Raw genomic sequence first — 14,635 nt, forward strand, 5'->3', positions numbered from 1 at the left:
GATGCAGTGAATGTATTATAGTGAAGATGTAGTGAATGTATTATAGTGAAGATTCTGTGAATGTATTGTAGTGAAGATGCTGTGAATGTATTATTAAGAAGATGCAGTGAATATTTTATAGTTAAGATCCAGTAAATGTATTATAGTGAAGATGCATTGAATGTATTACAGTGAATCTTCAGTGAATGTATTATAGTGAAGATGCTGTGAATGTATTATAGTGAAGATGCAGTGAATGTATTATTAAGAAGATGCAATGAATATCTTATAGTGAAGATGCAGTGAATGTATTATAATGAATTTGCACTGAATATATTGTAGTGAAGATCCAGTGAATGTATTATAGTGAAGAGGAAGTAATGTATCATCCATGATAGATTACTTCCTCTTCAATATAACTTACTATTAAACTTACACAATAAAAAACATATAACTTAAATGTAAAATATAACTTAAAAGTTATTATCACAGTGGTAATAACTGACTCAATATTCTTGTTCAATCTCCTCGTCACTTCAATATTTTTCCGTTCAAAATTCATAATCATCATAATTTTCTGGATCAGAATTGCCAAAATAATCGTCCTCGATAATGTCACCATCGTCGTCGTTACTGTCACTATAATAATAACCGTTTTCAGTCTCACTATCAGGCTCTGGTTCATCACGTTCTAAATAGAAATCATCATCTTTATCACTATCATCACGATAGCTGTCTTCATCAGCAAAGACAAGTTCCAGAATTTGTTGTCCTTGCCGTTCAAGTTCCTCCAGCTCCTTCTTATCTATCTCATCTTTACTAGCTTCCTTATCAGTGGTTTTGATATGAGTGGATTTGCTGTCCGTTGATTCGCTGTCTGATGATTCGTCTGAAGAACTGATGAATAAATCAGAGACAACATTTTCATAATTTAACTTGGCTTCATTTTCGTTTTCCAGATCAGAATTATTGTTCCTTATTTTGTCTTCCTTACATTTTTTGGCTGGAAGAAACAGAGAATGTTCGTCTTCTGTCGTCCTTTTAGCAGCATTGTCTGGCACACACTTCTTATCCAGAGATTCGTCCTCAGAAGATTCATCTGAAGAACTGACGAATAGATCAGAAAGAAGAGTTTCATACTTTATTTTTGTCTCATTTTTCATGTCCTGACAGCAAGTCTTGTTGCTCATTTTTCCTTCATTAGATCTTTTGGATGGAGGAAACAGAGAATTTTCCTCTTCTCTCTTCCTTTTAGCAGCATTGTCTGGCACACACTTGTATTTATTTGATGAATCCATTACTGATGTTTATGCTAACAAGAGTAACAAGATATACAGATTACCAGTATAACCTGCTATAATATATTTGGAGATTATAGTGAGGTTGGAATATTCTAACAAGAGTAACAAGATATACAGATTAGCAGTATAACCTACTATAATATATCTCTCTTGGAGATTATAGTGAGGTTGGAATATTCTAACAAGAGTAACAAGATATACAGATTACCAGTATAACCTGCTATAATATATCTCTCTTGGAGATTATAGTGAGGTTGGAATATTCTAACAAGAGTAACAAGATATACAGATTACCAGTATAACCTACTATGATATATCTATCTCTCTTGGAGATTATAGTGAGGCTGGAATATACTAACAAGAGTAACAAGATATACAGATTACCAGTATAACCTACTATAATATATCTCTCTTGGAGATTATAGTGAGGTTGGAATATATGTATTGTGGTACTTATTAGCAATGTATTGAAGATGCAGTGAATGTATTATAGTGAAGATGTAGTGAATGTATTATAGTGAAGATTCTGTGAATGTATTGTAGTGAAGATGCTGTGAATGTATTATTAAGAAGATGCAGTGAATATTTTATAGTTAAGATCCAGTAAATGTATTATAGTGAAGATGCATTGAATGTATTACAGTGAATCTTCAGTGAATGTATTATAGTGAAGATGCTGTGAATGTATTATAGTGAAGATGCAGTGAATGTATTATTAAGAAGATGCAATGAATATCTTATAGTGAAGATGCAGTGAATGTATTATAATGAATTTGCATTGAATATATTGTAGTGAAGATCCAGTGAATGTATTATAGTGAAGAGGAAGTAATGTATCATCCATGATAGATTACTTCCTCTTCAATATAACTTACTATTAAACTTACACAATAAAAAACATATAACTTAAATGTAAAATATAACTTAAAAGTTATTATCACAGTGGTAATAACTGACTCAATATTCTTGTTCAATCTCCTCGTCACTTCAATATTTTTCCGTTCAAAATTCATAATCATCATAATTTTCTGGATCAGAATTGCCATAATAATCGTCCTCGATAATATCACCATCGTCGTCGTCACTGTCACTATAATAATAACCGTTTTCAGTCTCACTATCAGGCTCTGGTTCATCACGTTCTAAATAGAAATCATCATCCTCATCACTATCATCACGATAGCTGTCTTCATCAGCAAAGACAAGTTCCAGAATTTGTTGTCCTTGCCGTTCAAGTTCCTCCAGCTCCTTCTTATCTATCTCATCTTTACTAGCTTCCTTATCAGTGGTTTTGATATGAGTGGATTTGCTGTCCGTTGATTCGCTGTCTGATGATTCGTCTGAAGAACTGATGAATAAATCAGAGACAACATTTTCATAATTTAACTTGGCTTCATTTTCGTTTTCCAGATCAGAATTATTGTTCCTTATTTTGTCTTCCTTACATTTTTTGGCTGGAAGAAACAGAGAATGTTCGTCTTGTGTCGTCCTTTTAGCAGCATTGTCTGGCACACACTTCTTATCCAGAGATTCGTCCTCAGAAGATTCATCTGAAGAACTGACGAATAGATCAGAAAGAAGAGTTTCATACTTTATTTTTGTCTCATTTTTCATGTCCTGACAGCAAGTCTTGTTGCTCATTTTTCCTTCATTAGATCTTTTGGATGGAGGAAACAGAGAATTTTCCTCTTCTCTCTTCCTTTTAGCAGCATTGTCTGGCACACACTTGTATTTATTTGATGAATCCATTACTGATGTTTATGCTAACAAGAGTAACAAGATATACAGATTACCAGTATAACCTGCTATAATATATCTCTCTTGGAGATTATAGTGAGGTTGGAATATTCTAACAAGAGTAACAAGATATACAGATTACCAGTATAACCTACTATGATATATCTATCTCTCTTGGAGATTATAGTGAGGCTGGAATATACTAACAAGAGTAACAAGATATACAGATTACCAGTATAACCTACTATAATATATCTCTCTTGGAGATTATAGTGAGGTTGGAATATATGTATTGTGGTACTTATTAGCAATGTATTGAAGATGCAGTGAATGTATTATAGTGAAGATGTAGTGAATGTATTATAGTGAAGATTCTGTGAATGTATTGTAGTGAAGATGCTGTGAATGTATTATTAAGAAGATGCAGTGAATATTTTATAGTTAAGATCCAGTAAATGTATTATAGTGAAGATGCATTGAATGTATTACAGTGAATCTTCAGTGAATGTATTATAGTGAAGATGCTGTGAATGTATTATAGTGAAGATGCAGTGAATGTATTATTAAGAAGATGCAATGAATATCTTATAGTGAAGATGCAGTGAATGTATTATAATGAATTTGCACTGAATATATTGTAGTGAAGATCCAGTGAATGTATTATAGTGAAGAGGAAGTAATGTATCATCCATGATAGATTACTTCCTCTTCAATATAACTTACTATTAAACTTACACAATAAAAAACATATAACTTAAATGTAAAATATAACTTAAAAGTTATTATCACAGTGGTAATAACTGACTCAATATTCTTGTTCAATCTCCTCGTCACTTCAATATTTTTCCGTTCAAAATTCATAATCATCATAATTTTCTGGATCAGAATTGCCAAAATAATCGTCCTCGATAATGTCACCATCGTCGTCGTTACTGTCACTATAATAATAACCGTTTTCAGTCTCACTATCAGGCTCTGGTTCATCACGTTCTAAATAGAAATCATCATCTTTATCACTATCATCACGATAGCTGTCTTCATCAGCAAAGACAAGTTCCAGAATTTGTTGTCCTTGCCGTTCAAGTTCCTCCAGCTCCTTCTTATCTATCTCATCTTTACTAGCTTCCTTATCAGTGGTTTTGATATGAGTGGATTTGCTGTCCGTTGATTCGCTGTCTGATGATTCGTCTGAAGAACTGATGAATAAATCAGAGACAACATTTTCATAATTTAACTTGGCTTCATTTTCGTTTTCCAGATCAGAATTATTGTTCCTTATTTTGTCTTCCTTACATTTTTTGGCTGGAAGAAACAGAGAATGTTCGTCTTGTGTCGTCCTTTTAGCAGCATTGTCTGGCACACACTTCTTATCCAGAGATTCGTCCTCAGAAGATTCATCTGAAGAACTGACGAATAGATCAGAAAGAAGAGTTTCATACTTTATTTTTGTCTCATTTTTCATGTCCTGACAGCAAGTCTTGTTGCTCATTTTTCCTTCATTAGATCTTTTGGATGGAGGAAACAGAGAATTTTCCTCTTCTCTCTTCCTTTTAGCAGCATTGTCTGGCACACACTTGTATTTATTTGATGAATCCATTACTGATGTTTATGCTAACAAGAGTAACAAGATATACAGATTACCAGTATAACCTGCTATAATATATCTCTCTTGGAGATTATAGTGAGGTTGGAATATTCTAACAAGAGTAACAAGATATACAGATTACCAGTATAACCTACTATGATATATCTATCTCTCTTGGAGATTATAGTGAGGCTGGAATATACTAACAAGAGTAACAAGATATACAGATTACCAGTATAACCTACTATAATATATCTCTCTTGGAGATTATAGTGAGGTTGGAATATATGTATTGTGGTACTTATTAGCAATGTATTGAAGATGCAGTGAATGTATTATAGTGAAGATGTAGTGAATGTATTATAGTGAAGATTCTGTGAATGTATTGTAGTGAAGATGCTGTGAATGTATTATTAAGAAGATGCAGTGAATATTTTATAGTTAAGATCCAGTAAATGTATTATAGTGAAGATGCATTGAATGTATTACAGTGAATCTTCAGTGAATGTATTATAGTGAAGATGCTGTGAATGTATTATAGTGAAGATGCAGTGAATGTATTATTAAGAAGATGCAATGAATATCTTATAGTGAAGATGCAGTGAATGTATTATAATGAATTTGCACTGAATATATTGTAGTGAAGATCCAGTGAATGTATTATAGTGAAGAGGAAGTAATGTATCATCCATGATAGATTACTTCCTCTTCAATATAACTTACTATTAAACTTACACAATAAAAAACATATAACTTAAATGTAAAATATAACTTAAAAGTTATTATCACAGTGGTAATAACTGACTCAATATTCTTGTTCAATCTCCTCGTCACTTCAATATTTTTCCGTTCAAAATTCATAATCATCATAATTTTCTGGATCAGAATTGCCAAAATAATCGTCCTCGATAATGTCACCATCGTCGTCGTTACTGTCACTATAATAATAACCGTTTTCAGTCTCACTATCAGGCTCTGGTTCATCACGTTCTAAATAGAAATCATCATCTTTATCACTATCATCACGATAGCTGTCTTCATCAGCAAAGACAAGTTCCAGAATTTGTTGTCCTTGCCGTTCAAGTTCCTCCAGCTCCTTCTTATCTATCTCATCTTTACTAGCTTCCTTATCAGTGGTTTTGATATGAGTGGATTTGCTGTCCGTTGATTCGCTGTCTGATGATTCGTCTGAAGAACTGATGAATAAATCAGAGACAACATTTTCATAATTTAACTTGGCTTCATTTTCGTTTTCCAGATCAGAATTATTGTTCCTTATTTTGTCTTCCTTACATTTTTTGGCTGGAAGAAACAGAGAATGTTCGTCTTGTGTCGTCCTTTTAGCAGCATTGTCTGGCACACACTTCTTATCCAGAGATTCGTCCTCAGAAGATTCATCTGAAGAACTGACGAATAGATCAGAAAGAAGAGTTTCATACTTTATTTTTGTCTCATTTTTCATGTCCTGACAGCAAGTCTTGTTGCTCATTTTTCCTTCATTAGATCTTTTGGATGGAGGAAACAGAGAATTTTCCTCTTCTCTCTTCCTTTTAGCAGCATTGTCTGGCACACACTTGTATTTATTTGATGAATCCATTACTGATGTTTATGCTAACAAGAGTAACAAGATATACAGATTACCAGTATAACCTGCTATAATATATCTCTCTTGGAGATTATAGTGAGGTTGGAATATTCTAACAAGAGTAACAAGATATACAGATTACCAGTATAACCTACTATGATATATCTATCTCTCTTGGAGATTATAGTGATGCTGGAATATACTAACAAGAGTAACAAGATATACAGATTACCAGTATAACCTACTATAATATATCTCTCTTGGAGATTATAGTGAGGTTGGAATATATGTATTGTGGTACTTATTAGCAATGTATTGAAGATGCAGTGAATGTATTATAGTGAAGATGTAGTGAATGTATTATAGTGAAGATTCTGTGAATGTATTGTAGTGAAGATGCTGTGAATGTATTATAGTGAAGATGCTGTGAATGTATTATTAAGAAGATGCAGCAAATATTTTATAGTGAAGATCCAGTAAATGTATTATAGTGAAGATGCATTGAATGTATTACAGTGAATCTTCAGTGAATGTATTATAGTGAAGATGCTGTGAATGTATTATAGTGAAGATGCAGTGAATGTATTATTAAGAAGATGCAGTGAATATCTTATAGTGAAGATGCAGTGAATGTATTATAATGAATATGCATTGAATATATTGTAGTGAAGATCCAGTGAATGTATTATAGTGAAGATGCAGTGAATTTATTACAGTGAATCTTCAGTGAATGTATTATAATGAAGATGCAGTGCATTTATTACAGTGAATCTGCAGTGAATGTATTATGTTGAGGATACAGTGAGTGTGTTATAAGGTTCCATCACCAAGGATGGGTTTCCCTCACATTTTCTTCGTCCTTCTCGTGTTTTCCTGTCCTGTTCTCCCTCGTCTTGTTTTCCCGTCATTTTACTTGAATCACTATTGGTTTCTCACACATTTAAAATCGCCCTGGACTGGTTTCCGTGTCGTTTCCCTTCGTCATGGACGGGTTTCCTTGTCCCATTCTGTCTCCTTGGATGAGTTTCTCTGTCATTTTCCATCACACTGCAGAGGTGTCCCTTTAACTGTCAGTCTCCCCGGACGGGTTTCCCTGTCATAGTCAATCTCCATGAACGAGTTTACCTATCATATTCTATCGTCTTTGACAGGTTTTCCTGTCATTTTCCAATACACTGCAAGTGTTTCAGCGGTAATATTCCAGTGACTTGGACGTTATTCGGTCATTTTCCATCGCGCAGGATGGGTTTCACTGTCACATTAAATCCCCCTTCACTTCTTTTAATGTCAATTTCGTTTCCCTTAGACGGGTTTTCCCTGTCACTCTCCATCACTTTAAAGTGGTTTCACTCTTATGTACCAATATCAACGAAGGTTTATTTTTCATATTCAATAATGCTTGATTGGTTTACCTGTCATTCTTCATCTTCCTGGACTGGTTTCCTTCTCATTATAAATCGCCCTTGACCGGTTTTCCTTTCATATTCCCTGGTTATGGAGGGGGTTACCCTGTAATTTTAATCACATTGAACGTGTTTCAATGTCACATTTCATCACCCTAGACGGGTTTCCCTGTCATATTTCATCGCCCTGGATGGGTTTCCCATGTCATATTTCATCGCACTGGATGGGTTTCCCTGTAATATTTCATCGCCCTGGACGTGTTTCCTTGTCATATTTCATTTCCCTGGAAGGGTTTCCTTGTCATATTTCATTGCCCTGGACGTGTTTCCCTGTCATATTTCATTTCCCTGGAAGGGTTTCCTTGTCATATTTCATCGCCCTGGACGTGTTTCCCTGTCATATTTCATTTCCCTGGAAGGGTTTCCTTGTCATATTTCATTGCCCTGGCCGGGTCTCACTGTCATATTTCATCGCCCTGGAAGGGTCTCCCTGTCATATTTCATCGCCCTGGACGGGTTCCCTTGTCATATTTCTTCGACCTGGACGGGTTTCCATGTCATATTTCATCGCCCTGGACGGGTCTCCCTGTAATATATCGTCGCCCTGGACGGGTTTCCTTGTCATATTGAATCGCAATGGACGGGTTTCCCTGTCATATTTCATCGCCCTGGACGGGTTTACCTGTCATATTACATCGCCCTGGACGGGTTTCCTTGTCATATTTCGACCTGGACGGGCTTCCCTGTCATATTTCATCGCACTGGACGAGTTTCCCTGTCATATTTCATTGCCCTGGAAGGGTTTCCTTGTCATATTTCATCGCCCTGGACGGGTTTCCCTGTCATATTTCATCGCCCTGGACGGGATTCCCGCTCATATTTCATCGCCCCGGACGCGTCTCCCTGTCATATTTCATCGCATTGGACGGGTTTCCCTGTCATATTTCATCGCCCTACAGAGGATTCCCTGTCATATTTCATCGCCAAGGACGGGTTTCCCTGTCATATTTCATCGCCCTGGACGGGATTCCTTGTCATATTTCATCGCCCTGGACGGGTTTCCTTGTCATAATTCATCGCCCTGGACGGATTTTCCTGTCATATTTCATCGCCCAGGACGGGTTTCCCAGTCATAATTCATCGCCCTGGACGGTTTCCCCTGTCATATTTCATCGCCCTGGATGGAATTCCCTGTCTTATTTCATCGTCCTGGACGGTTTCCCATGTCATATTTCATCGCCCTGGACGGGTTTCCTTGTCATAATTCATCGCCCTGGACTGGTTTCCCTGTCATATTTCATCGCCCTGGACGGGTTTCCCTGTCATATTTCATCGCCCTTAACGGTTTCTCTGTCATAATTCATCGCCCTGGACTGGTTTCCTTGTCATAATTCATCGCCCTGGACGGGTTTCCCTGTCATATTTCATCGCCCTGGACGGGTTTCCCTGTCATCTTTCATCGCCCTGCACGGGTCTCCCTGTCATATTTCATCGCCCTTAACGGTTTCTCTGTCATAATTCATCGCCCTGGACGGGTCTCCCTGTCATATTTCATCGCTCTGGACGGGTTTCCCTGTCATATTTCATCGCCCGGGACGGGTCTCCATGTCATATTTCATCGCCCTGGACGGGACTACCTGTCACATTTCATCGCCCTGGACGGGTCTCCCTGTCATATTTTATCTTCCTGGGCGGTTTTTCTCTCATATTTCTTCGCCCTTGACGGGTTTCCCTGTCATATTTCATCGCTCTGGACGGGTTTCTCTGTCATATTTCATTGCTCTGGACGGGTTTCACTGTCTTATTTCATCGCCCTGGACTGGTTTCCCTGTCATATTTCATCGCTCTGGACGGGTTTCACTGTCATATTTCATTGCTCTTGACGGGTTTCCCTGTCATATTTCATTGCTCTGGACGGGTTTCACTGTCTTATTTTATCGCCCTGGACTGGTTTCCCTGTCATATTTCATCGCTCTGGACGGGTTTCCCTGTCATATTTCATCGCACTGGACTGGATTCACTGTCATATTTCATCGCCCTGGATGAGTTTCCCTGTCATATTTCATCGCCCAGGACGGTTTTTCATTGTCATTTTTCATCTTCCTGGACGGGTTTCCCTGTCATATTTCATCTTCCTGGACGGGTTTCCCTGTCATAATTCATCACCTGGACGGGTTTCCCTGTCATATTTCATCTTCTGGAAGGGTTTCCCTGTCATATTTCATTGCCCTGGACGGGTTTTCTGTCATATTTCATCGCCCTAGACGGGTCTCCCTGTCATATTTCACCGCCCAGGACTGGTTTCACTGTCATTCTTCATCGCTCTGGACGGGTTTCACTGTCATATTTCGTCGCCCTGGACTGGTTTCACTGTCATATTTCATCGCTCTGGACGGGTTTCACTGTCATATTTCACCGCCCAGGACTGGTTTCACTGTCATTCTTCATCGCTCTGGACGGGTTTCACTGTCATATTTCGTCGCCCTGAACTGGTTTCACTATCATATTTCATCGCCCTGGACGGGTTTCCCTGTCATATTTCATCGCCCTGGACGGGTTTCTCTGTCATATTTCATCGACCTGGACGGGTCTCCCTCTCATATTTCATTGCCCTGGACGGGTTTCCCTGTCATATTTCATCGCCCTGGACGGGTTTCCCTCTCATATTTCATCGCTCTTGACGGGTTTCCCTGTCATATTTCATCTTCCTGGATTAGTTTCTCTGTCTTATTTCATCGCCATGGACGTGTTTCCCTGTCATATTTCATCTTCCTGGATTAGTTTCTCTGTCTTATTTCATCGCCATGGACGGGTTTCCCTGTCATATTTCATCTTCCTGGATTAGTTTCTCTGTCTTATTTCATCGCCATGGACGGGTTTCCCTGTCATATTTCATCGCCCTGGACGGGTTTCCCTGTCATATTTCATCGCCCTGGACGGGTTTCACTGTCATATTTCATCGCCCAGGACGGGTTTGCCTGTCATATTTCATCGACCTGGACGGGTTTCCTTGTCATATTTCATCGCCCTGGACGGGTTTCCCTCTCATATTTCATCGCCCTGGACGGGTTTCCCTGTCATATTTCATCTTCTGGACGGGTTTCCCTGTCATATTTCATCTTCCTGGACGAGTTTCCCTGTCATATTTCATCTTCCTGGACGGGTTTCCCTGTCATATTTCATCGCCTTGGACGGGTCTCCCTGTCATATTTCATCGCCTTGGACGGGTTTCCCTCTCATATTTCATCTTCCTGGACGGGTCTCCCTGTCATGTTTCATCGCCCAGGACGGGTTTCCCTGTTATATTTCATCGCCCTGGACGGGTCTCCTTGTCATATTTCATCGCCCTGGACGGGTCTCCCTGTCATATTTCATCGCCCTGGACGATTTTTATGTCATATTTCATCGCCCAGGACAGTTTTCCCTGTCATATTTCGTCACCCTGGACGGATCTCCCTCTCATATTTCATCGCCCAGGACGGGTTTCGCTGTCATATTTCATCGCCCTGGACGGGACTACCTGTCACATTTCATCGCCCTGGACTGCTTTCCCTGTCATATTTCATCCCTTTGGACGGGTTTCCCTGTCATATTTCATCGCACTGGACTGGTTTCCCTGTCATATTTCATCGCCCTGGACGGGTTTCCCTGTCATATTTCATCTTCCTGGACGGGTTTCCCTGTCATATTTCATCGAACTGGACGGTTTTCTCTGTCATATTTCATCTCTCTGGACGGGTTTCCCTGTCATATTTCATCTTACTGGACGGGTTTCACTGTCATATTTCATCTTCCTGGACGGGTTTCACTGTCATATTTCATCTTCCTGGACGGGTTTCCCAGCCATATTTCATCTTCCTGGACGGGTTTCCCTGTCATATTACATCGCCATGGACGGGTTTCACTGTCATATTTCATCTTCCTGGACGGGTTTCACTGTCATATTCCAGCGCCCTGGACGGGTTTAATTGTCATATTCCATCGCCCTGGACGGGTCTCCCTGTCATATTTCATCTTCCTGGACGGGTTTCACTGTCAAATTTCATCTTCCTGGACGGGTTTCACTATCATATTCCAGCGCCCTGGACGGGTTTAACTGTCATATTCCATCGCCCTGGTCGGGTCTCCCTGTCATATTTCATCGCCTTGGACGGGTTTCCCTGTCATATTTCATTTTCCTGGACGGGTTTCTCTGTCATATTTCATCGCCCTGGCCGGTTTTCCCTGTCATATTTCATCTTCCTGGACGGGTTTCCCTGTCATAATTCATCACCTGGAAGGGTTTCCCTGTCATATTTCATCGCCCTGGACGGGTTTCCCTGTCATATTTCATCGCCCTGGACTGGTTTCACTGTCATATTTCATCGCCCAGGACGGGTTTCCCTGTCATATTTCATCGCCCTGGACGGGTTTCCCTGTCATATTTCATCGCCCTGGACGGGTTTCCCTGTCATATTTCATCGCCCTGGACTGTTTTCACTGTCATATTTCATCGCCCTGGACTGGTTTCACTGTCATATTTCATCGCCCTGGACGGGTTTCCCTGTCATATTTCATCGCCCTGGACTGCTTTCACTGTCATATTTCATCGCCCTGGACGGGTTTCCCTGTCATATTTCATCGCCCTGGACGGGTTTCCCTGTCATATTTCGTCGCCCTGGACTGGTTTCACTGTCATATTTCATCGTCTGGACGGGTTTCACTCTCATATTTCATCGCCCTGGACGGGTTTCCCTGTCATATTTCATCGCCCTGGACGGGTTTCCCTGTCATATTTCATCGCCCTGGACGGGTTTCCCTGTCATATTTCATCGCCCTGGACGGGTTTCCCTGTCATATTTCATCTTCCTGGACGGGTTTCCCTGTCATATTTCATCTTCCTGGACGGGTTTCCCTGTCATATTTCATCTTCCTGGACGGGTTTCTCTGTCATATTTCATCGCCCTGGAGGGGTTTCCCTGTCATATTTCATCTTCCTGGACGGGTTTCCCTGTCATATTTCATCTTCCTGGACGGGTTTCCCTGTCATATTTCATCTTCCTGGACGGGTTTCTCTGTCATATTTCATCGCCCTGGAGGGGTTTCCCTGTCATATTTCATCGCCCTGGATGGGTTTCTCTGTCATATTTCATCGCCCTGGATGGGTTTCTCTGTCATATTTCATCGCCCTGGATGGGTTTCCCCGTCATATTTCATCGCTCTGGACGGGTTTCCTTTTCATATTTCATCGCCCTGGACGGGTTTCCCCGTCATATTTCATCGCCCTGGACGGGTTTCCTTTTCATATTTCATCGCCCTGGACGGGTTTCCCTGTCATATTTCATCTTCCCGGACTAGTTTCCCTGTCATATTTCATTGCCCTGGACGGGTTTCCCTGTCATATTTCATCGCCCTGGACGGGTTTCCCTGTCATATTTCATCGCCCTGGACGAGTTTGCCTGTCATATTTCATCGCCCTGGACGGGTTTCCCTGTCATATTTCATCTTCCAGGACGGGTTTCCCCGTCATATTTCATCGCTCTGGACGGGTTTCCCTGTCATATTTCATCGCCTTGGACGGGTTTCCCTGTCATATTTCATCGCCCTGGACGAGTTTCACTGTCATATTTCATCGCCCTGGACGGGTTTTCCTGTCATATTTCATCGCCCTGGACGGGTTTCCCTGTCATATTTCATCGCCTTGGACGGGTTTCCCTGTCATATTTCATCGCCCTGGACGAGTTTCACTGTCATATTTCATCGCCCTGGACGGGTTTTCCTGTCATATTTCATCGCCCTGGACGTGTTTCCCTGTCATATTTCTTTTCCCTGGACGGGTTTCCCTGTCATATTTCATCGCCCTGGACGGGTTTCCCTGTCATATTTCATCGCCCTGGACGGGTTTCCCTGTCATATTTCATCGCCCTGGACGGGTTTCCCTGTCATATTTCATCTTCCTGGACGGGTTTCCCTGTCATATTTCATCTTCCTGGACGGGTTTCCCTGTCATATTTCATCTTCCTGGACGGGTTTCTCTGTCATATTTCATCGCCCTGGAGGGGTTTCCCTGTCATATTTCATCTTCCTGGACGGGTTTCCCTGTCATATTTCATCTTCCTGGACGGGTTTCCCTGTCATATTTCATCTTCCTGGACGGGTTTCTCTGTCATATTTCATCGCCCTGGAGGGGTTTCCCTGTCATATTTCATCGCCCTGGATGGGTTTCTCTGTCATATTTCATCGCCCTGGATGGGTTTCTCTGTCATATTTCATCGCCCTGGATGGGTTTCCCCGTCATATTTCATCGCTCTGGACGGGTTTCCTTTTCATATTTCATCGCCCTGGACGGGTTTCCCCGTCATATTTCATCGCCCTGGACGGGTTTCCTTTTCATATTTCATCGCCCTGGACGGGTTTCCCTGTCATATTTCATCTTCCCGGACTAGTTTCCCTGTCATATTTCATTGCCCTGGACGGGTTTCCCTGTCATATTTCATCGCCCTGGACGGGTTTCCCTGTCATATTTCATCGCCCTGGACGAGTTTGCCTGTCATATTTCATCGCCCTGGACGGGTTTCCCTGTCATATTTCATCTTCCAGGACGGGTTTCCCCGTCATATTTCATCGCTCTGGACGGGTTTCCCTGTCATATTTCATCGCCTTGGACGGGTTTCCCTGTCATATTTCATCGCCCTGGACGAGTTTCACTGTCATATTTCATCGCCCTGGACGGGTTTTCCTGTCATATTTCATCGCCCTGGACGGGTTTCCCTGTCATATTTCATCGCCTTGGACGGGTTTCCCTGTCATATTTCATCGCCCTGGACGAGTTTCACTGTCATATTTCATCGCCCTGGACGGGTTTTCCTGTCATATTTCATCGCCCTGGACGTGTTTCCCTGTCATATTTCTTTTCCCTGGACGGGTTTCACTGTCATATTTAATCGCCCTGGACTGGTTTCCCTGTCAAATCTCATCACCCTGGACATGTTTCACTGTCATATTTTTTCGTTCTGGACGGGTTTCATTGTCATGTTTCTTCGATCTGGGCGGGTTTCCTTGTTGA

General features: G+C 40.8%; 1 protein-coding gene across 1 annotated transcript; it reads right to left on the reverse strand.

The window, feature by feature from the left end:
* Positions 1 to 411: 411 nt before the first annotated feature.
* On the reverse strand, positions 412 to 6,570 carry LOC128706411 (17S U2 SnRNP complex component HTATSF1-like). The gene is made up of 2 exons (XM_070081017.1): positions 1,498 to 6,570; positions 412 to 1,330 (listed from the first exon to the last, which is right to left on the reverse strand). Exon 2 carries the CDS (start codon positions 1,275 to 1,277, stop codon positions 531 to 533), a length of 747 nt encoding a protein of 248 aa, XP_069937118.1. The 5' UTR covers positions 1,278 to 1,330; positions 1,498 to 6,570; the 3' UTR covers positions 412 to 530.
* Between the last annotated feature and the right edge of the window lie 8,065 nt (positions 6,571 to 14,635).

Source organism: Cherax quadricarinatus, unplaced genomic scaffold, assembly GCF_038502225.1.
Source record: "Cherax quadricarinatus isolate ZL_2023a unplaced genomic scaffold, ASM3850222v1 Contig1459, whole genome shotgun sequence".
NCBI lineage: Eukaryota > Metazoa > Arthropoda > Malacostraca > Decapoda > Parastacidae > Cherax > Cherax quadricarinatus.

Bases quoted from the DNA above. Each gene is read 5' to 3' on its own strand.
- LOC128706411 (XM_070081017.1), bottom strand. From the start codon at position 1,277: ATGGATTCATCAAATAAATACAAGTGTGTGCCAGACAATGCTGCTAAA.